Raw genomic sequence first — 21,615 nt, 5'->3', positions numbered from 1 at the left:
GTGCTCAGCCTCTCTTCTCCTCATTTCAACCCCCGCTTTGAGATTACAGCTTCAGTCAGGCTCACAGCCCTACTCATAAGGGCTGAGATGCCACATGGTGCCTCCTTGGGGACTCGCAGCTTCAGGGGGAGCCAAGCTGCAGAAGACAACTTGCATCTGTCCTAGCTGGGGAGGCACTGAGGATCAGCAACTGCACGTCCCAGCAGCCTGGCCTGATCCCTGCTCATGTCAGAAGGCGCCAAGGGAGCAGCCAAAGGGAACAACTAGACACTGGTTGCACAATCTGACCTCGAGGGCTGCTCAGACCGAGGAGGAAGCTGGGAAACACTGTCCCTACAGATTGGGGCAATCCTCCTTCAGGGCAGCATGCTGGGGTGATGTTCAACACCTCTGGGAGGCATCTGCCACATCCCTCTAGATCCTCTCCCCTGCTGCCAGCATTTTGCTCCACTGATCTGTCCTCCTTCGGTAGGGTCTCTTTCTTCACTAACCCCAGCAATGCCCACGCTGACCCGCCCTTTCCATCCCACCCAGTGGCACAGTCCTGGGAGTCCAGGGTTTTTCGAAGATCCCCAGTCACATCATTGCCCTTTGCCATGGCACCCCAAGAAGAAGCCCCAAAACAGCCCTGGAGGTCTTACCCCTTGCAGACAAGGTATGCTCCTGAGAAACCATGTGTGGCCCAGAGCTGCTCTGCTCATGTCCATTCCCGCCGGGAAGTGCATTAGAGGTGAGTTGGCCATTGCTGGCTGGGTAGCGCCGGACAGTCCGTGACAGCCCTGTGTGCTGGGGGGAGACAGGAGAGCCAATTCTGCTCTGAGTCCTGTGGAAGAGAAAAAAAGAACTGATACTCCTCACGAGTAACTGTGCTGACCCACAGTGCCTGTCCACCAGGATACCCTGCATCAACCTTCACTGCCTGAGCCACCACCTGGACACAGCCCTCTGCCCGCCTGAGCAGGGTCCCACTCCTCACCTGCTTACGGTCATCACAATGGCACCATTTCACTCTAAGGACCATGCCCCATGCCCTGAACCTGGCAGAGCACAGTACTCACCAAGATACCCTCCCTGTACTGACACATCAGGCTGCCCCACCACAGGGACACTCAGGCTGCCTTGAAGAACCTCCACCTGCCCATCACGCTCAAGGGCTGCTCCTTGCCCCACCACATCCCTTCTCCAGCAAACACAAGCAGCTCCAAATACACTTGTTCTTGCGGTGGGATCTTTCTCAGGGCCTGCCTTCCCGGTCCCAAATGAACGCTGAAGAACCAGTGAGGCACTCAGAAGAGAAGTCAGGCCAAGCAAATAAACAAAACTTGGCCCATGAGAGTCACAAATGAGAGAATGACGAAGAACTCAGCCCTGTAAGCGCAGAGTACAATTTTCTGCAGTAACTGCTTTTATGGCTTTTGGTGTTTTCTGGGGAAAACAGCTCACAGGATCATACTTCTTACACTCTTTTATAAAGCCATGTAGACTGCTAGGCAGAGCTCTTTGAATCAAACCATCAGAAGAGCACATTGTGCTCCATTGCACTTGCTCCCATTCCCTTTCACTGACTGGCAGCACTAAACCTCCAAGAAGATGCTTTGCGCTTACCAGCAAATGTCTTCCTCACTCAAGGAAAAAGGCTTTACTACACCATGGGCCAAAATAAGTTGGCTGCCTGTACACCCCTTGAGTTTCTTTGAAAGTCCCAGCCTTGGATGCCTCTGAAACCAAACTACACCAACAGGTCTTCTGCATACCCTATCCAACACTTCCACCTCTGACGGAATGGCTGGGGCAAAGAGGCTAGCCCTGTCCCACCAAAGTGCCCAGAGAGGTCCATCCCATTTTATGGTTTTTATAATCTTCCCTGTCACAGTGGGCACAGCGGAGGTGTTACAGTGTCTACAGGGAACACAGATTTCTAAACCCAACAGGATTGGATGATCCAACGAGAGTTGGCTACAGCAGCTCTGGCTCACTGACATTCCTGGCTTGGATAGCTTGGAATAACAGTAAAATTTGGGGAGATGGAAAGGGATCTAATGCTGTGCCGGTATTCAAAGAGGTCAAGCACAACACACAAGGTAGCTGTAAGCCAGTGAGCCCAAAATCAGCTCTGAACAACAGAATGGAAAAGATGACACACGGGTCAATTAATTGGGAACTAAAGGAAAGGCACACAGAAGTGAGGTCTAGTCAGTGGGGTCTATGGAGAACCACTTGTCAAAGGAGTCCGTTTTCATAGTTCAATAGAATTACATACATGCATGCACACCGGCAGGCTGAGAGACATGCTATTCCGATAAAAAAATAAACAGGGCAGTACGATGTCAATCAGGCACATGTGAAATGAATAACAAACTGGCTGTGTGACAGAACACAAGAAGCAGTTGTCACCGGGGAGGGAGTTAGATGGGTTCCAGGGTGATCCGTACAAGGCCTGGCAAGATTCAAGGATTTCATCTGGAAATAAATATTTTCATTTTGAAATAAACATACAAACGACGTTGATAATGTGCGCGGCTGACACAAAAATTTGCAATGTGGTGTATCGTGATGAGAACAGAGCAATCGCACAGAGAAGTTTGGATCACTGCGGAGGGCAAATCCATCCAAGCAATATGGGATTTTAATAGAGCCAAATGCAGAATTGCACTTCAAGGAAGAAGGAATGCAGGCAGCAGCTGCAGATAGAAGGAGGCAATCCTGGCAAACAGCAATTCTGAAACGATTTTGGGGGGTAATGACAAGCAATTAAATATGAACTGTCAATTCAATGCCCTGATATAAGGGCAGTGAAACACTGCAGGAACAGGGAGGTATTTTTGCCTCCCTACACATCCTCATCTCAGCAGGGTGTATGTATGCTAAAATATCGCATCTAGTGCTGATCTGAAGTAAGTATGTCACATCTTCTAAGGGTTGTTGAAAAACTGGAGAGGATATGGGAAAAAACATGACAAAAGTAATTTGAGGGTTGGTGAAAATGCCTTTCTGCAAGAAACCTAAAGTATTCCATCTCTTCAATTTAGCAAAAAGAAGATGAAGAGGTGCTCTGATTACAGGGCACAGGTTTCTCCACAGGAACAAAATGCTGGGTGTAAAGAGCCTTGTAATCTAACCGAGAAAGGCAAGTCATATAACAACAACATCTGCAAACCAAAGCCAAATGATTCCCTACTAGAATTCACACCCACATGCAGCACTGTAGCTGTTTTCCTTCTGCAAAAAACACCCCAGCAGTGGATTCCCCAGCTCCCCATATCATTGCTTCAGGAGAGGAAAGCATGCTGCTGGGAGATGAGACATCACTGGAACAGGGCAAATATAACTAGATAAAGATGCATAATCTGTGCTGTCCTGAAGGCGATTTTAGGTTATGTATTGATCTATTGATCATTTCTGGCCTTGAGCTGTAGGAATCCAAGAATGAACAGTTTTATCTCAGACACAGAGGTCCCCGGTCTGGACATGCATTACCTAATTGTTTCTAATGAAGGAAAACCCTGAAAATGAGGGCTGAGCTGCTGGGAGGGGGCACGAGCGGGAGTCCTGAGAAGCAGCAGCACAGGTAACCCCTGCTGCTGGGCAGACACCCAGCTTGGCAGGCTGGAGGTTCGTACGCTGTTTGGAGTCTGGTCATTCAGGGATGGAGACTGAGCAAGTGGGATTGGCCAAAGAGCACAGATGCCTGCTGATAAAAGTGTTTGTTGTCTTGTTAAAATCAAGCTCTAAACTGAGACGAGGGCAAGCAAACGTTGCTTGTTTTTTCAGTAATCTGCAAAGCTGACCAGAATAATTGCAGAAAAGTGAACTTTGTTTCAGTCCTACCTCAGTCCCTGCCAGCCTCTTTCAGAAGGTCTCCTGAGTTTCTGCAGGAGTACCACCTACCCCTGATGGCCATGGGGGTCAGGCATGACCTGCTCACACATTTCTGAGCTACTAGTTCAGCCCTGCTGCCAGTGAAGGAACTTCTGGTGCCTGTTGCCTACTGCTTTGTTGCCTGGTGTGCTACTGCTGGTTTTGTTAGTGACAAAGGAAAAGCCGTGTGGAGCTCTAGGGAGGCTAGATGAGAGCTATGAAACCCTGGAAGCTCAGGCACATTTGTTCTTTGATGTCTGCTGACAGACCCCAACGTGGCTGGGGTTCCAAGGCCTTTTACTGCATAGATGGAAGCACCCCAAGGGAAAAAAGTGAGAGTTCCCCAGTCCAGCAATGCTCACTGTCCTAGTGCTGGTCACTTGAGGGCAACTTCAGCCCCAAGTTCTGAAGAGTCACTGGGTGGAAGTGACTGGTGGCATAAGACAGGGAAATAGCAGCTCTTGTGCTTGAAAGTACATCGTATCTATCCTTGAGGATGGCAGCATGCTACATGCAAGTATCAGGGCTCGGCTGGATGCTACCCATTGCCTGCCTGAAGGAATTCCACCCTTTGGCTTTAGGGACAACTCCTGTCATTCCCAGGATCATCAGATTTTGTTTCAAAAAAACCCAACATATAAACAGCTTTAAATAAAACAATCATTAGCATTTCAGTTACAAAGAAAAGTGGATTATGTGTGCTTGCTATGAGGGGCAGTGCCAACTTCCCAAAGGAAAAATGGAGGAAGAACATTACTCCATAGCTTGCAACACTTGAGGAAAAGCCATCCCACTGGGATCCTGTTGGCAAAGCTTTCTAGTGTGTGTCACAGCAGGGGGAAGCAGATTTGCTTTGAATTAATTTGTTTATTTGGTTCTATTCTAGGCGGATGAGCTCTGGGATTTGTGGACTGTGTTGAGTAACACCATCCAACCCCGGGCCACAGAAATCAATGGCAAAAGGCATCTTTCCATCTCAGTTTGTCAGTCCCAATCCATCTCCAAGTCACGCCAAGCAGCTGGCTTATGGTCAGGGAATGCAAACCAGAGCTTTTCCTCTCCAAACCTTCACAGTCAGTCCACGCCGGGCATATGGGGACTGGCTTGCTTGAAGGGTCTTGGGAAACGAACCTGAGCTCACCACATCAGTACAGACCTGGCCAGAAGGCATTAGCAATCCCATACCATTTGGTGGATCTTTATATTTGTCTGGAGCTTGTCCAGTTCCCAGGGATCTGCATTAGCACAAGTTCTCTGACTGGTGTGGCTGTCCTAGGGGTAACAGCGAGGATGGGAAACAGATGGGGCAGCTCCAAACCAGCAGAGTGGGGAGCTTGTGCTACCACTCTCCATGCCTCCACCTGCTCGGGGAGGAGGCAGAGGAGGTTGACACCTCAAGCACTATGTTCTGAGACACTTAATAGTCCCAGGGCTTCACATTCATTCAGTCTTACAGCCTCCCTCAGCATGGTATTACTCACTTCCACTCTTCCAGCCAGGCACATGGCCAGCACAGATCTCTGCAAAGAGGCAGTGGTCTCTTCCTTTACGGGCGACCGCCTGCCAAGCAGCTGGTTTCCCTGCTCTTCATCTGTCAGAGCTGCTGACAGCTTTCTCCGTGTCAGGCACAGCCTGTGGGGCAGAAACAGTGTGCAGACTCCTAGGACACCTCTCCTTCTGAGCTGTCCTGGGGCACCCACCTCTGTGGTGTCCAGCTAACAGCAGCAGCGGTCCGGGGAAAACACAGGTCAAGGAGGGAAGGCAGAGGGAGCAGTGATCTCCTTCCAGGTGCATGAATGTGTGTGCTCCTGCCGATCTCTAGCGGGCTGACAGCTGAAAGGTCACTGGCTGAGAGACCTCAGTCACCAGCATGTGGAAAGTTTCACTCCTATAGGTATTAGGCATTAATTAAAATTTAAAAAGATTTGGGCTGGAAGGCAGCTGTCCAAGCAGGCTGACCCACACCTGCAGCCGTTCAAAACTACTCAATAAAGCAATTGTAGCTGCTCTCTTCTGAGATGCAGGTCAAGGACCTGGACTCCCCATAAGCCCCTGAGGACACATGACAGAAGTTAGGAGAACTGAGGGAGACCTGGTTCCTTACATTCTAGTGCTACACATTCCTACACACCTGTATGACATCCAGCAAGGGATCTGCACACCTGCCACTGCACCTTTGTCTGTGTATAAAGGTTCTGTTTTAAATAGGTTTTGTTATCAGTTGCACTCTGCACTGCATTTGCTTTAGGGACAGCAGGCTAGAGGAAACACAGAATCACGGAACGGTCAGGATTGGAAGGGACTTCTGGAGATCATCTAGTCTAACCTGCTGCTAAAGCAGGTGCACCCAGAGCAGGCTGCACAGAGTCACATCCAGGTGGGTTTTGAACATCTCCAGAGGAGACCCCACAGCCTCTCTGGGCAGCCTGTCCCAGGGCTTGGTCACCCTCAAAGCAAGGAAGTTTTCCTCATATTCAGGTGGAGCCACCTGTGCTGCAGTTTGTGCCCGTTGCCCCTTGTCCTGTCACTGGGCACTACTGAGACAGTTACAAAAATGTTGTATTCCCCCAGATGAACTTGCAAGATGCCTGTTCCCTGCCCAGAGGAGATGAGAGGTATCTCTCACCCCACTGAGGACAGCAAGCAGAAGACCAAGCTAGCAGGCTCCTGGCAACCACACAGGTCAACATGAGGACCACTGTTTTCTGAATCATCCATTTTTTTTAAAAAGCCTGCCATTTCAAGACTAAGTACACAGAATCACAATAACAAAGTCACTGAGACCACAGGGTCCGGAAGACAATACAGTTTTTCTAACCCACTGTATATGGAGAGCATTTTTCAAACCTCTGAACTCTTTTGGTGACCGTGGTTCTCTGGGTAAGCAAAAACCACAGGGAATCCAGGTGGGTACACAGCTGTGGCTTCTCTTAGTGACCTGAGGCCAGCCGTCCTCCCTGGGACTGGAGGCAAAGGTGGCAAAGTCTTCAAAGCACTTCCCTCTCCCCAGCAGCAACACCTCAGTCTTTCCTGGATTTAGTTTCTATCGGCTGCTCTGCATCCAACTGTTGACTTTGGCCAGATCGCTCGTGAGCTGGGAAATGGTGTTTTTTCCGCGTTTGCGTAAAGGAAACGCAGAGCCAAGTGCCACAGGGGTATTACTGGTTTTTCATCCAACCTGCCTCGCCCTCTCCCCAGCCAAAGCCTGACTGACCATGGCGGGGTGGACGGCCCGAGGCGCTGCGGAGAACGTGAATCCTGGACGGGGCAGTCAGCGGGGAGGGGTGCTAACCCCAGACAAGGCAAGGACTGGCCAGATGGGGATTGGAAAGTCACCCTCCCAGCTGGAAACAAACCCACACCTTGCTAAGCACCAGGGAGAGATGTCAGGGACCATACAGCAATTCCCAGGAGGGCAACAACGGAGTGGGGCAGCGCTAGCCGAAGCAAAGCTGCAGATAAGCAGACCTCAGAGAAGAAACCATCTTCCCAGGGTCCAGAAATGCCCATCCCAGGGCCGGAGCTTAGCAAGCTCCATCTCTCCAGACACAACCAGCCTGCTGCCTGGGATGCAGCTGCTGCCTCTAACCACCCAGCGAGGCAGCATGTGCCCGTGGGGCTGGGACCAGGGTCCCCCGGAGGTGAACCGCTGTGGCACTGGTAAGCCCACCCCAGCTCCTCCAGCCCGCAGCCTGCACACAAGGCTCCAAGGCGAGAGGGCTCAGCCAGGACGGGGGCTGAGTCATGCTCAGCCCCTGAGAACCTGCCAGGACAACAGGCGAGTTCTCCTCTGGTTTTAAAATGTCGAACAATATACTCGGTGTCTGTCTTGTCCATCCGCCTGTCCCTTTGGCTAGACGCCCTCCCTGCTTGGGGCCACAGGGACCAAAATCAGTGATTCACTTCCCCCTTTGTAATGCTCGGCAGTTGCTGATTTTCCACTAAAGCATCGCAGAAGAATGGGCAGCCTCAACACCAGCGTCTGTGTCTACAGGGGGAGAGAGAAGCAGCCAGCCTTGGAAAGCAGCAAATTGACCACAGACCAGAAACTTCCCATTTCTTGGACTCCAAACAGGTTCCCCAGCAGGCAGATGGGATTCATGGCTCAGCCTGCAGGCCCCAGAGCACAGGAGAGGCATTGCTTAGAGACCACTCGAGTTTATTATCAATTAGCTCACAAACATGCTGACAAGGAAGACAGCTCTGTTAGGACTCAGGGAGGAGCGGGGAAACCACACCATACAAGACACCTGACTTCAAGCCCACCCACATTATGTCCATAAATCCTGGCTCAGTTTATTATCCCCAGGAGCAGCAGAGAGAGCTCTGAAACCTGCCCGCTTCAGGCTTCCCACCGTCTCTCCTGCGGCTGCCTTCAGCCCCGGTACCCTCCATACAAGTGAGGGAGACACCGGCATCCGATGCCCCCTGTTCCCCAGGGTTTGGTGGAAGGCAAAGGAAGGTCTCCTGCCCAGGAGAAGCTGCCACCAGCCTCGCCCAGGCAGGAGACCTTCGTGGCTGAGCCACGCAGGACCTGTGTACCATGAAGGCCACAGCAATGACCATCCAGGCACCTTTGTGCCCGATTCACAGTTCATTCACCTGCAACCAGATCTCATACCAGATGGGACACCAGACACAGGCATATGGACCCTCACGGGGACATGCAAGCCAGTGGCAACCCTACTGCTTACCACAACAGATCTCAGTTGCCAAGGTGTCCCCTGGAATGTTCACCTGACACCTTGTAGTGCCACAGGCACAACTCACACACAGTCAGGTCATCAGGCAAGCAGGGAGTCATGGAAATCCTCCCTCCCCTGGGATGCCTCCAGAGCTCCTGTGGACAGACATGCCAACGACAACACCCTTTGCCTTGGGCACAAAGAGCACTGTTAAAGCGGGGCTTGCACAGGCAGGAACACACGTCAGACTCCCTGCCCCATATGCACACTCAATGCTGCTGGCACAAGCCCAGGAGCCATGTCATTCCAGCAGCTGGATGCCACCACTATCCCTCACCATGGCTAGCAAGGGGCTCCCCCAGAGCCCACATGGCTCTCGTTCTGGGCTGTCTCTTGTGCCACCTTGCAGTGGCAACACCAGTTCCCTGCTCTGATTGATATATGTGCCAGTAGCTGGCTGATATCTCTCTGGATCTCTCGCTACAAATCGCAGCAACAGATGTGCAAGTCTGTGAGACAGTGAAGTCACCAAGTGTCTGTCCCATGCCACCGAGTTCAGTCTCTCCACCACCGTCACCCTGGCATCTTCCTTCCTCTGGCCCCCAGAGCAGTGCCAGTGCTCTAGGGCCACCCGAGCCAGCTCCCAGCCCACCATGTAGTGCATGAGAACACAGAGGGAGAAGGAGATGGGTTGTGAATTCTATTTTTATCTGCTCAGGAGTTGCCAGACACCACATAAGTGAACCTCTCTAAGCACACAGACAGCTAACAGGTTCTTTTTAACCAGTCTCTGGGGGTCTAATTTTCTCCTTAGCCAAAGTGGCTGCTCACACATCTCCACACTGCTCTCTGCTGACATTAAATGCCCTTCCCCTGTCACACGTGCCACACATGCCACCCACCACTTTGTGAGTGCTCTTCTTTGCTCTCATGTATTAGGGAGTGAGCAACTGACTCCCTGGAAGAAGTCCAGCTCTCCAAGCATGGGAACAGCATCTGCCTGGCCCAGCGAGGCTGCAGGAACATGCCCTGAGCAAGGGCACGGCACCAGGCTGTCACTAGGAGCGGCAGATCGCACCCCTGGTTGGATCCATCAGACCTTAGTGCTGACCCATAAAATCACCAGAACTGTGATTTCCAAATACCAAGCATGATGAAGAGCTGTTTGCAATCTGCCCGTCTCCGGAGCTGAAGCGCGGGCCAATGCCTCCCAGAAAAATCAAAATGCAGCCTGCAACCACTCTTGAGTTTCAAGTGGAGCCAGCAGAGGAACCAGGCCAGGCTACTTGATTACAAATGCCACGTCTGGGCCAAACCTTGCACACTCCATAGACTAAAGCAGGGAGGGAGGCCAGGCGAGCTACCACCCCTCTGGCAGAACCACCCAGGCTGGCCCGCGGCGTGTGCGGTGAGTGGCAGGCGAGACGGGCGGCTGTGCAGCCCTGCTCTCCTCAGCTCAGCCGCACGCTCCTTCGGGCTGAAACAGCGAGAAAGCTGCTCCAGTTGGCTCCCCTGCCTGCCTGCAGCAGCTGGTGTTCGGCACCGTGATCAACAGGCACGGCACTGCTGCCAGAGGCAGTCGCGTAGCCGCTCTCACACCTTGGTGAGAAGAGACCCATCCAGGATTGTCCTAACAACTGCCATCAGATGAAGGTCTCCATCAGTGGCACCATCTTACTGCAGGCATCACCCCACGGCCACAGCTTTTGCACCATTACAAAACTGGGCGTAAGATGCTGGCACAGTTGGAGAGTTGAGTTGTCTGCTGTGCAACATGACCACCCCGCAGAGGATTCAGCCACCAGCACTGGCCACAGCAATGTCCTCGCTGCCCCTCTGCTCCTCCCTGTGCTCTCCAGCACAGTGAGCAGCAGGGTCCTGCCTGGCAAGGGAGGGAGCTGTGTTTAGAGCAGAGGCATGCAAGAGGAGAGGGCAACAAATCAACCTGCCCTTGTGCCCACAAGCACACTGAGGTCTCCAGCCCAAAGGGCCCTCTGTCTCCACAAGACACAACAGCTGCGAGCTGAGGACCAGGCTCCATCTAATGAAACCTGCTGCAGAGACAACAGCCAGAGAAAAGCCGCCCGCCAGCTGCGGGGAGGTCACTCGCCTCCCCCCTACAGCAGGGAGCAAACAAGCACTTGAGTTTCATTTCCATCTTGTCGACTAGAAACACTCACCCCCTCCACTGGGCTGCCAGCTTCAAAGCCCTAAGAAACACTTTATCCTATTCATCCTCATGCCCACACGTACCCCGGGGAGCGAGGGGAGCCAGCTGCCTGCCCCCTGCGTTACACGGGACATGGAGAGGGCAGGCAAAGCCTCTCATCGCAGGCGCGTGAGGGGGGCGAAGAGCTGGTGGCTGCACACACACACAGAGGGCATGAGAGCAACAGGGTGGAGAAGAGATGTGTATAGTCCTCTCATCTGGAGAAGCGGAGGTTTTCCACCTGCAGCAGGAGGTGCTGGGAAGCCTCCCACTCACCCTGGGAACGCTGCGGATCTGAGACATATTTTAAGCTAAAACAATGGTTGAACACCCATCAGGACACCCTGGCCTTCGGATCTATTAGCTCAATGTAGTTAGGTCCCCTCACATCTCTCCATCCCCAGCCACACATAGGATTCCCTCACCTGAAGCCCTCCAGCCATGAGAGCTGTGCTGGGATGTGACACTTTGCCGCCCTCTCTTGAAGTCTTAGCCCTGCCAGGGAACGGGGAACGACCATCCCGGTGATTTTTATTCTGTACTGTTCTGCACTGGCTCCATCTCTCCAGTTGCTCACCAGTCAGAGCCTGGCTGGGGACCAGGAGTGCTCCTGGCCACGTGTGCATGATGCCTGGTAGCAAAGCCAGTGCCTCCAGAGTACCGTGACCACAAATCTGCTCTCACACCTCTCCCTCGTGCCCTTCAGTAGCCACACCAAGGACCAGCAGGAAGGAGCAGGCTTTATGGCATCCCCAGTGGGAAGGGATCTGGAGCAGGCAGAAGGGCTGCGCCTGCCTTGGCAGTGCCGGGGCTCCAGCTCCTCAGCAGCACAGCTCCAAAGCGATGGAGAAGGCAAAGCTCCAGTGTCGTTATCAACCTGTCATTACATCCCTGGAAAAGTTTGGCACTTCGCTGTCGTAGAAAGCCTCGTAGCTGAAAAGTTAGCATGGCCACCCTGCCAAGGCCACAGGCAACCTAATACACCCTACCTGCCCCCTCTAGATAGCCTCAGCCTCCAAGTATGCTCCCCATCCTCCAAGGCCAGCGTTTGGCTCAGTTTTGCAGATGTGGGTCTGTTAACCATTCCCCTCAGCTCCCTCCCTCCCTCCTTTTGTAGTTCTCAGAATTCCTTCCAATTTGTCAAGATCTTTTCTAGCAACAAAGAATACCTTGACTCAGTGCAGAACCCCAGGGTACACAGGAAAAAAACCCATGAGACTCAGGGCTTTTGCCTCCAAAGTCCTAAGCACCACCGGCCTCTAGCATGCAGCCGCAACGCATTACTCTCTGCTGCCTAATTTGCTGTTCACTCCTACTCTGCAAAATCTCAGCCTCTCCTTCTTCCATATTTCTTCCTCCCATGGAGAATTTTTTTCCTTCAGCTGTAACAGATAATATTTTTCCAGTCTGAATCTCTTCTTAATGCCTGCCTATATGTTTAGGTTCTGTATGTCCCCGAAGAGAGTCCCCACGCAAGTGAGACAATAATGAGGTGGTGCGGAGAACTGGATACCAATCCCATCCAGCACCAAGCGCTCAGGGAAGCATTTCTCAGGATGCTTCTGACTAAAGAAGAAAGCGAGCATATTTTACATGGAGAGTTCTACACCTGCATTTCAACCGCTCCTTGTACCAGATCAACTTCAATTCATCCCTTGTGTCCTGCCAGCACTTGGTGATTTGTGCAAAGCACTTGAAACCAAAGAGAACAGCTTTGATTTTGCTTAAGTACCAGCTTAAACCAAATAAGGCAGCACACAGTCAGGTATGGGAAAGTGCAGCGTAATTCATATGCACAAGGGAGCTAAAAGCAAGCTGGACGACAATCCTAATTCAGGCATTGGGGAAAAGCTCTCCAGCATTTGATCGTGTGGTATTAGCGCTCTTCTAACATCTTTCTTTTTTATACAACTGCTTTATAAATGGTATTGTCATAAAGGTCCCAAATGCTATATGTATAGTATATAAAATAGGCTATAAATTGGATTTTCTGTACTACCTCACCCACCACACATACAATGCATCTGCCCTGCACCCTGCTCTCTTGCATGTACTCTCGAGCTAAGCTGACAGTAGCAGGACTTTTCTTTCAGTTAGAAGGAAAAGTGCATTTGACCGTTTTCTCGCAAAGCCTAGAGGCTGAATTAAGCTATAGGAATGGCTCCCAAGGAGGTGCAGATGAACAGGCCTAATGTAAAGCCCATATTTGGAGTTTTAAAAGGAGCCTGAAAAGCCAGCTATCCTCCTGCTGCTCTGAAGCGTACGCAACCCCCTGGAAAGTAAATACATAAAACACATAAACCAGAATGGTGCTGACAGCTTTAAAACACTAGAAAGTAGAGCAACTGTAGCTGGTGCCAGGCTAGAGAAGGTGTATCATGTAATTTAAAAATAGAAGTATTTTTATATAAGAAAAATTACATTTATGCTCCTCTTGGGTAGCTTGAGTGTTTCCTTTAGGCTTCCCAGCCAGCTTGCCAAGGGCTTTCAACTATGTCAAGGCAGGAGGGGGGCAGAGATCTAGAGCTTATGGCGATCTCATTGCCCTGAGTGGAATTTCTTCTCACATATTCTCACACAGACTGGCACCAGCTTTTTAGTTTCAATTTTTTAACAAGATCTTGGATATCTACTCAAAGTTTGCTCTGGATCAAGGAATGTAAACGCTTGGCCATCCTGTGAAAAATATATTGTCAAAGGTAGAAAGCTGCAGTTAGGGCTTATCTGCATTGGGAAAATATGTCATTCAAGTAATGAGCATATAGATACCGCAGTGGCAGAAGGCAAGGCTGGTACCAGTGTTTTACCCAAGGAATTCAACATCACACACTATGGATCTCCTGGGCTGGACCCATCCCAAGCAAAGTAGGAAACCTGGCACAGCCCGTGCCGTGAGAATGCACCTACACGAGGGGAGCTTCTCAGCCAGGGTCAGCTTTTAGTTTCTCTGCTGTTTGGGTATCAATAAATTGTACCCCTCATAAATGTAAAGCCAGCAGAAGTGTACAGAGGTGTGTTCAGGAAGTATGTGGCTAGTATAGACCTCCCTCTAGTACTACATATATATTGTGGGCAAACAGTCCCGGACATTTGGCAGCAACCCAAGTAAGCCAGTAAGAAAGCTCCCCTTTTTCTCATAAATGTGGAAAGTTCAAAGCTGGCAAGACAAGAGGCCCCAGATCCTGCTTTAACAATTCAGACAAATCTGTCTCTGTTTGGAGCAGCATCTTTAAAAAGCAAGTGATCTTGCAATGAACTTTCATTTTATCTGCTAGTCCTCAATGACAACAAGCTAATCAAGCTGATTTTGCTAAGCCACAGTTCTCAACACCATGTTTTGTATGGCCACCCGAGGGTGGAGAGGATTACATCCAGCCATGGGCCCTGCTCTCCTCTGCAAAGGACCATGCTAGATACTTGGCTGCCATCAGAACAGGAGCTGGTTTCAGCCAATATTCAAAAGGGAAGAAATATACTTCATCCAGCAACCTCTGCTGCACACCCAAGATCCTGCCTTCTGCTTGCTTTCTGCTGTTCCTCATCCTTTGCTTCCAGGAGAGAGAATAGAGATTTTGGCAGAACGTCCCTGCTGGCATGAGGTTCCCAGTGTCCCCAGGCCAGGAGTGCTTGCCACAACTCCTTGAGGGCTGCATATAGCCCTTCCTCTCATCAGGAAGGGAGGAGATGTTTCCTCCAGGGTGCTGGAGAGGAGGCTCTGAGATAGGAGTCAGTGGGGTGGGCATGTCACAACTCAGCCTTCTTCCTTTTCCATCCCGAAAACATCAGGCAACTCCCAGCAACTGCCCCACCTAAACAGAGCCCTCTCAGAGGAAGCTCCCTGCCCTCAAGAGCTTAGCCACATTAAGCTGCCTTCACAGTGTCTCAGCACCTTATACCACAGCTATGCCCTTTTCCCTTGCCTGGGATGCTGGGAAAATGCTTTGCAGGTCCCAGTCATCTCTTCTTTTCTGTGAAGAGGAAGGATGCCTTGCTCCCCAGGCTGCCCCCATCCAGTGCACACATCCCATCGGGGCAGCACGGCTCCCTTGCATAGACGCTGGTTGCAGGTTTATGCCTGGCACTCCTGCAGGAGGGACCTGCTCAGGTGGCAGCAGCAGAACCCTCCTCGCATGCTGCCTGGGGTCAGAGGCTGTCCATCCTGACGGTGAGGGGCAGGGGTGCAAGCCCTTTCCACTCCCTGCTAAATAAACAGGAATTCTGCTGATACTACAGCCTTAGGAAAACAAAGCTGTTTTCATTTAGCTCGGCTTCTGGGCTGAGGTGCAGCTCCACCCGCACAATCATCCCTTGTCGGGGCTTTGCTTCTCCGGGCAGAGATTCAGGCTGAGATCAAGAAGAGGGAGGATTTGCAGCTAGTCCATGCTGGGAGGGCCTCTAACACCCCCAGGATTCTGCTCTCCGGAGCACTCCCTGTTCCAAGCAGCACAGCGTGAGGGCCTCCCGGCTTCTGCAGCAGCTAACAAGTCCCCGCAGGCTCCCTCAGGCACCCGAGTTGAAACCTCTGCTGCGCCATGGCCTGCTGAAGGGGCTCGGGAAGTGGTACTCGTTGCTCAGCCTGTATTTGAAGGGATGAGGGCTGGAGCATCACCAGCTCTGATGTCAGCAAGGTAAACCTGGTGCTGCCCTTCTCCTAGCCATGTCTTCCCCTGGGAAAGTGCTGAGCTCAGGTAAGGCTGGGCAAGTCTTTTTCTTTAGTCCCAGGAAGAAGAGATAGTGTGCACCATATAGGCAAGCCAAGGATGCAGTAATTCTTCCCCGGTACCTCTCCAAACAGAGCCATTGATGACTACGTGTAACATTGCAGCACTACAGATATCTGTGCCTAGCACTACACTCAGGCTGATGTCCACGTCCACATCTTCCCAGGACTGCCAGCGTGCCTGGAAAAGCATCTATGACAGCTACACTGGGAATGCCCACATTTCCATTTGCTAACCTTCACATCCACCAGCTGCAAATACAAATCAGCCCATACAACCAGTTGTGTATGACTGGTACAACCCTTGGTCAAGAAGCTGCTACTTCTCACCAAGGCAGAGGGCAGAAGACAGTAACTTATCTCCTGCTGTCACAGTTGCTCTTCCCGGGCTCTCCTGGCAGGGAAACCACAGAAGGCATCGCTGCTTCTGTTTCCAGGCGTGAGCTCTGGAGAGCCTGAGCATATGTACCAGAGATGGGGCCATGAAAACAGGCAGCTGCCTGGTCATGCCCTTCACCAAGGCTTTATAGGCTCCTCCAGACTTCTAAAGACTTCCTACCCCCAGACCAGGCTACTCTCCATGGTGAAAGGGCAGTCATTATAAGTAAGTCCATCTAGCTGCAGATAAATAATTCTAAAGCAGACCCATCACTCAGGCAAGTGGGGGATATTTTGGTCCGGGCAATTCCTGAATAACCTGGGAGGCTGCTCTCCTGACTCTCTGTGAAGACTCGCTTCAAAACACTTTGAGACCAAAGGCATCTCTGCTTAGAGAGCAGATCTCCGGGAAGGATTCATGGGTTTTGTTGCATGTTTATACGGCATCTAATACAGCACTGTTGTAGTGCATGACTTCAGAGCTCCCGATTGCTACCTCCGTACAAACAAACACAAATAAAGCCAATATACACACAAGTAAACAAAAGGAGAAAGCAAATTCACTCGTGTGAGAACTGATTTCCTGTCTTGGCACAGCAAGACGAGGTTTAGAGGTCTATAAGCTCCCGCTTTTGTGCAACTCCTCCTTGTTAGCAATGCGAATGTGCAGGGAAATCGGGGACTGGTTGTTTGTCCTGGATCTCATAGTCTTCTCACAACCACTGACCTGGAACCACCCAATGTCCTCTGTCCACGGAGCCACGAAGAATTTCTTCTACCTCTTCCTTACTGACAAATCAGACAAGCAAGCCAGCTGCTGTGAGATCGTGGTGGGCTGACTAGAAAAAGTCAGTGTCTCACCAGCACAACCCATCCTTATCCAGGAGAAGACCAAGGACTGGAAAGCCCAAGGTGTTCCTCTCAGATTTGGCAGCAAACTGAACTCCAGTGAAGGTGACCCTGAGGTTGCATTGCCTAAACAGATCCTCATACTTGCAAGTATAAGCAAGACCTACGTAGCTCTGGGAAGACAAATCCGCTCCTTGCTTTTGCTGCTACAGCCCAGCTGTACAGAGAAAGCCCGATGCAGAAACACAGAGTGTACTTTAGCGGTAGCACAGAAAGAGATGATGTTGTAACTGCAAGAGGCAGGCTCCAAGTTCAGACAAGTCTGAGCGTATGGCTTCATTAGACAAATGACCAACCTAATAAGAGGCTTCCCCCCCAAAAGGGAGCCCACTCCTTCCCTTCCCTCCACCACGAGCCTTGTGATTCCAGCCAATTCTCCCGGTCCTCACCATCTTTCAAAAAGCCAATTTAGCCCACTGAAGTGAAGGGTAAAAAAAATTATCCTTCATTTTGCTGTGTTAATTTTTTTGCTGGTTTATTAAACCGAGCCAACTTACCCGGGGGGCCAAACGAAGACTAACACCAGTGCAAGGGAAGCAGCGGGAAGGCACGCCCAGGTGCAATGGCAGCAAGAGCACACCTCCGGCTGAGGATGCTCACTCCAGCAGGCTCCACAGCTAGCCCAGAAGTCGGCAGGCTGAAGCGGCCACTCAACAGTATTTTGGAAACAACCCATCTAACAGCAGCAAGACTTTTAGGTCATGCCAGTTGCACGCCATATGTTATATGGTCCGTGGGCAAAACCCAAGCAACTGAATTGTACGGGAAAATGTCCAGGGGCTAAAGTGAGGCATTTCAATGCAGACCAGTGCCAGGGTGCAGGCAGCCCCAGACCTGCCTGCAAAGCATTGCCTGGGCAGGAAAGGCAGCACCCCGCAGCACAGCACCCAGAGGGGCAGTGAGAGCTCACTCCTGGAGACATGCACAGCGGTCTCGGCGAATCTGAGGATGGCTCCAGAAGGCAGTCAGGGGTCGACACGTCCCAGGGTTCTACCTGCAGCTATTGCAAAGGACAAACATCAAATGCTCTCATTGAAACATGGGATAAGGTGACATCCTATGGCCTCCATGGGGAGGGAAGGAGGAAGGGCACGGCATGGTCCTTAATGGAGTCCTATTTCCCTGGGACAGTGCCAGAGGGTTTAAGGTACAGCAGGCAGCTGGGCATTCAGCAATCCCAGCTCAGCGATCGCTAGACGCTGTGTCTGACTCTCTGGACAGGAATGCTCTGCCAGTGCCTGCACAGCCCCCTGTCCTCTGTGCAGAGCCTGAGGTCATGTTCCTTACTGGGAAAGCCTTCAACAGGTGCTGTATCTCCAAGGGCACTGCTCTCCCTCCCCTCCAGGCCCTCCACACAGAGCGGTGGCATTGCTGCGGGGAAACTCGTCAGCAATGACCAGGATTGCAGGCACATGCAAGGGCTGCATGTTCGCTCAGGCACCAAGCCTCTCTCCGGGCAGCGATGACAGAGGCTCAGCCACCTCTCCCTGCCAGCATCACCTCTGCCTTGCCTGAATTTGGTTCCCATCAGATAGTCTTTCATTTGGGCACCAAGATATGCTGGCTTCAGTGAACTGCTTCGTGTCAGTCAATTCCTCGTCAGTCATCTGAACCCCTCCAAAATTGTAGATGGCTGAGAGTAAGTGTCTAGAAATGTCTCCAGCCCATGCATTGCCTCTGCTTCAGAAGAGGCAGAAAGGCAACAGCTACTTTAGGTGCAACAGGCACGTTAAAAGCAACTTGCAGGAGTACAGAAAAACGAAGGCTGAACTGCCCTCTCAGGCAGTTCAAAGTGATGCTGACAGAAAAATTCAAAACAGCTCTGAGGAGAAAAGAAGAAACTGAAGTTACCTCCTGGTTAGGCACCTAACATTTTTTTTTTTTCCCTGTAATGACTTACTGACTATGACTGAGGGACTTCTGCTGGAAGCCATGTGCAAATTGTCTGCTGTGGTGCCTACCAACAAAGCCAGTCTACCTGGCCCAGCAACTGAGTGAGTAGCAGCAAGAAAGACATGGACTTTTAGGGGTGGTGCAGCCTGCCACTTCACTCCTGCATCCATGGACCCTTACAGGAAAGCAGAGGTGATTTTTAAGAAAAATAACATGTGTAGGTTGTTGCAAAGCAGCAAGCATCATTCTCATCTCTATCCCCATCAAGCTGCCAGCACAGTAGCGGTGCTTGCCCGCGAAAGCCACCCTTCCCACCTTCACTACCTCCTTCAGCAGAAAAACCCCAGTGGGGCTTTGCAAAACACAAAGTGTGGAGGAGTTGCACCTTGAGTACAAGAGCACCTCAGCACCGACCTGAGGCAGGTTGGCTGAAGCCATAAGCTTTTCCTCATCCAAAAGGACCAGATGATGCCACAGCTGTCACCCTGAGTTTAACATGTACTCACGGAGCCTCTGTGAGCTCCAACAGCTGCATCTTTGCTTCCGTACCCAATAAGCAGGCACCTGGCTGGGTACTAAAATGGCCAATACCACAGCAAGGTGACACAAAAATATGGAACAAATGGCTCAGTAACAACTAGAGTCTGCCAGCAGACATCTCTGAGTATCATCGCTTTGCTCATACCAGCACTTAACAGCACACCTCAGATCTATGTACTCTTCTGTGGGTACTACATGGACATACTGCACTAAACACATCTTCTTGGGAAAGAAGTTTAACAGCCGCTCCTCCATCCACCCTGCCGCTACCACAAAGGCTGTTCAACAGCTGGACAAGGGCAAACTGCTGAGCTTCCCAGTCCTCCTTCCCCACAGGACCATCACTAGGTTGTCCTGTTCCTGCATGTGCCTGGGGACCATGGCACAGTGCTGGGGACAAACTGAGTCCCTTGGAGGGACAGCAGGACCTGACCCCCTTACAAGCTCCCAGAGCCCAGGGAGAAGCCTCCACCGGGAGCCAAGGCGACTGGTCTCATGGAGCAGAGGCTGTGGCCTGACTGAGCATGGCATTAGCTGCCTGTGGGTTTGGGGGAGCATCCTGCCGGGAACCAGGTTTGACTTACACAGCTGGGACGTGCCGCAGGACAGGCACCTGAGCCCCTCGCAGGGAGGCATCCCGCCCTGCCATGCTGGTCCTCCTCCGCAGGGAGCTTGTTGGGGTCTGGAAGGCGGCGGCAGCACCAGGCGGGTGGTACTCCTGCTCGGGAACGACTTCTTCACACCGGGAACCCTGGAAGCCCGAGCGACAGGTACAGACCTGGGGGCGGCTGCAGGAGCCCTTGTTCTGGCACGGTGGGTCGCAAACAGCTGTGGAGACACAGAAAGGTGGTTAGCGGACACGAAGCTTATTCCCATGGTGGTAGCACCCAGCTGGGGCAGCACAACTGGAGCGGTCCCATCTCCTCTCTGCAGACAGGTGACCTTCAAAGTCTCGGTGTTACTGCTGCTGCGGGTCCCTAATGCAAGGTGACCACCAGAGACTTGTTTCTGTTCCCACTTCTCCCCGCTGCAGAGCTCTGCTGCGGGTCCCTAATGCAAGGTGACCACCAGAGACTTGTTTCTGTTCCCACTTCTCCCCGCTGCAGAGCTCTTCCCCAACAACACTCGCTTCAGAAAGCTCAGAAATGAGCAGCATGGTCTGCAGAGAGCGTATGGCCTCCAGCACTGCCCATAGCGCTCTGGGCTTGAATAGGACCTCAATCCCAAAGCAAAGGATTGCCTGTTACCTTTAGTCCATTTTGGGGTCTGATTTGCATGGTCCCCCCCTGTCTGTCCCCTGCAGAGCTTTCCAGCTCTCCCTCTACAGATGATTTTGGAGTCTCTGCTCTCAAATTCCTCTGCAGCGATGGGTGCAGCTATGGGGACTTACAGTTCATTAACTTTATGCCCAAATCACCCTCTGAGCCTGTGTGTGTTCCTAATTACAGCACATCAGCTTCAGTTTGCACCCTAGGAGGAAAGTGCTATTAATTATATGCCGGACCCTAACACTTCCCAAGTCAACAGATGCCAAATTGGGTTTATAACCCAGCCAGCGAGAGCCAGGAAACCACAGTTCGCTCCGGTAGGACCAGGCTTGTTGTTCTGAGCAAGAGTAATTGAAAAGGCACCAGAAAACAGTGTCGTCCTTCAAAGCAGGAAAGGGCCAGCTGGCTGAAAGGTAATGAAACCTCATTGTACAACACAAGGTGGACATTAACCTCCAGCCACGTGGGAACCCTGTGGATGGGTTGAAACATGCAGCCACCGCTCCTGCTGAGGGCCCGTTCCCCAGGACTGCCCCAGGGAGGCTGCAGAGCATCTAACATCCCACCACCTTCGCACACAGCTGCTGGGCTTTCACGAGCACATCCCTCCCTCTCTGGCTGGGCTCTCCGTCCCCATGAGATCCAAGCACGCCTGTGAGAAACGCTGCTTCTGGGCAACAAACATACAGAGAGTTTTCTCCTCGAGTGCCATCAACACGTCATCCTGCTGTCACCAAGCAGGACAAGAAGTCCTTGTGCAGACTCTGAGGTCCTTCCACAGCAGCATAGCCCGCACAACCCTTCCCTCACCCCAAAACTGGACTGCCATCAGCCTTTTCCTAACTAGATCAGGGATATGTTGGTTGGGATGCTTCATTTGACCTTTATTACCATGTTAACACTCAGGAAGAGAGGGAGATCTCAAGTAAAGGGAGAACCCAAGTCACGTAGGGCTGTATAGGTTAAAGCCAGAGGTTTTGATGAAATCCCCAAGTAAAATAAATCAGCCACCACTGCAGACCCTGGAACAGAGACAGGGTCCTAGTCAGGCAGGAATTAACCGTCTCTGGGAAGTCTGGCACTCCAAAAGTTGGTGTGATTTATAATACAAAACTCAGCTGTGATTTAAATAGACTGCCAGTCCCTACCGTTATC

The 21,615-nt window shown here is 51.6% G+C and overlaps 1 protein-coding gene across 2 annotated transcripts in view; it reads right to left on the bottom strand.

Moving 5' to 3' along the window:
* LTBP2 (latent transforming growth factor beta binding protein 2) overlaps positions 1-21,615 on the bottom strand; it is a 73,201-nt gene that overhangs the window by 39,063 nt on the left and 12,523 nt on the right. For both annotated transcript variants that reach the window (XM_080396323.1, XM_080396324.1), the window contains exons 3-4: positions 19,777-20,020; positions 642-823 (exon numbers count right to left, since the gene is read on the bottom strand). In XM_080396323.1, the coding sequence (XP_080252449.1) occupies positions 642-823; positions 19,777-20,020 (426 nt within the window). The remainder of the gene's footprint in view (positions 1-641; positions 824-19,776; positions 20,021-21,615) is intronic.

Source organism: Falco punctatus (assembly GCF_963210335.1).
Source record: "Falco punctatus genome assembly, chromosome: 7".
NCBI classification, from domain to species: Eukaryota; Metazoa; Chordata; class Aves; order Falconiformes; family Falconidae; genus Falco; species Falco punctatus.
This window is presented reverse-complemented; position numbering and strand designations above follow the sequence as displayed.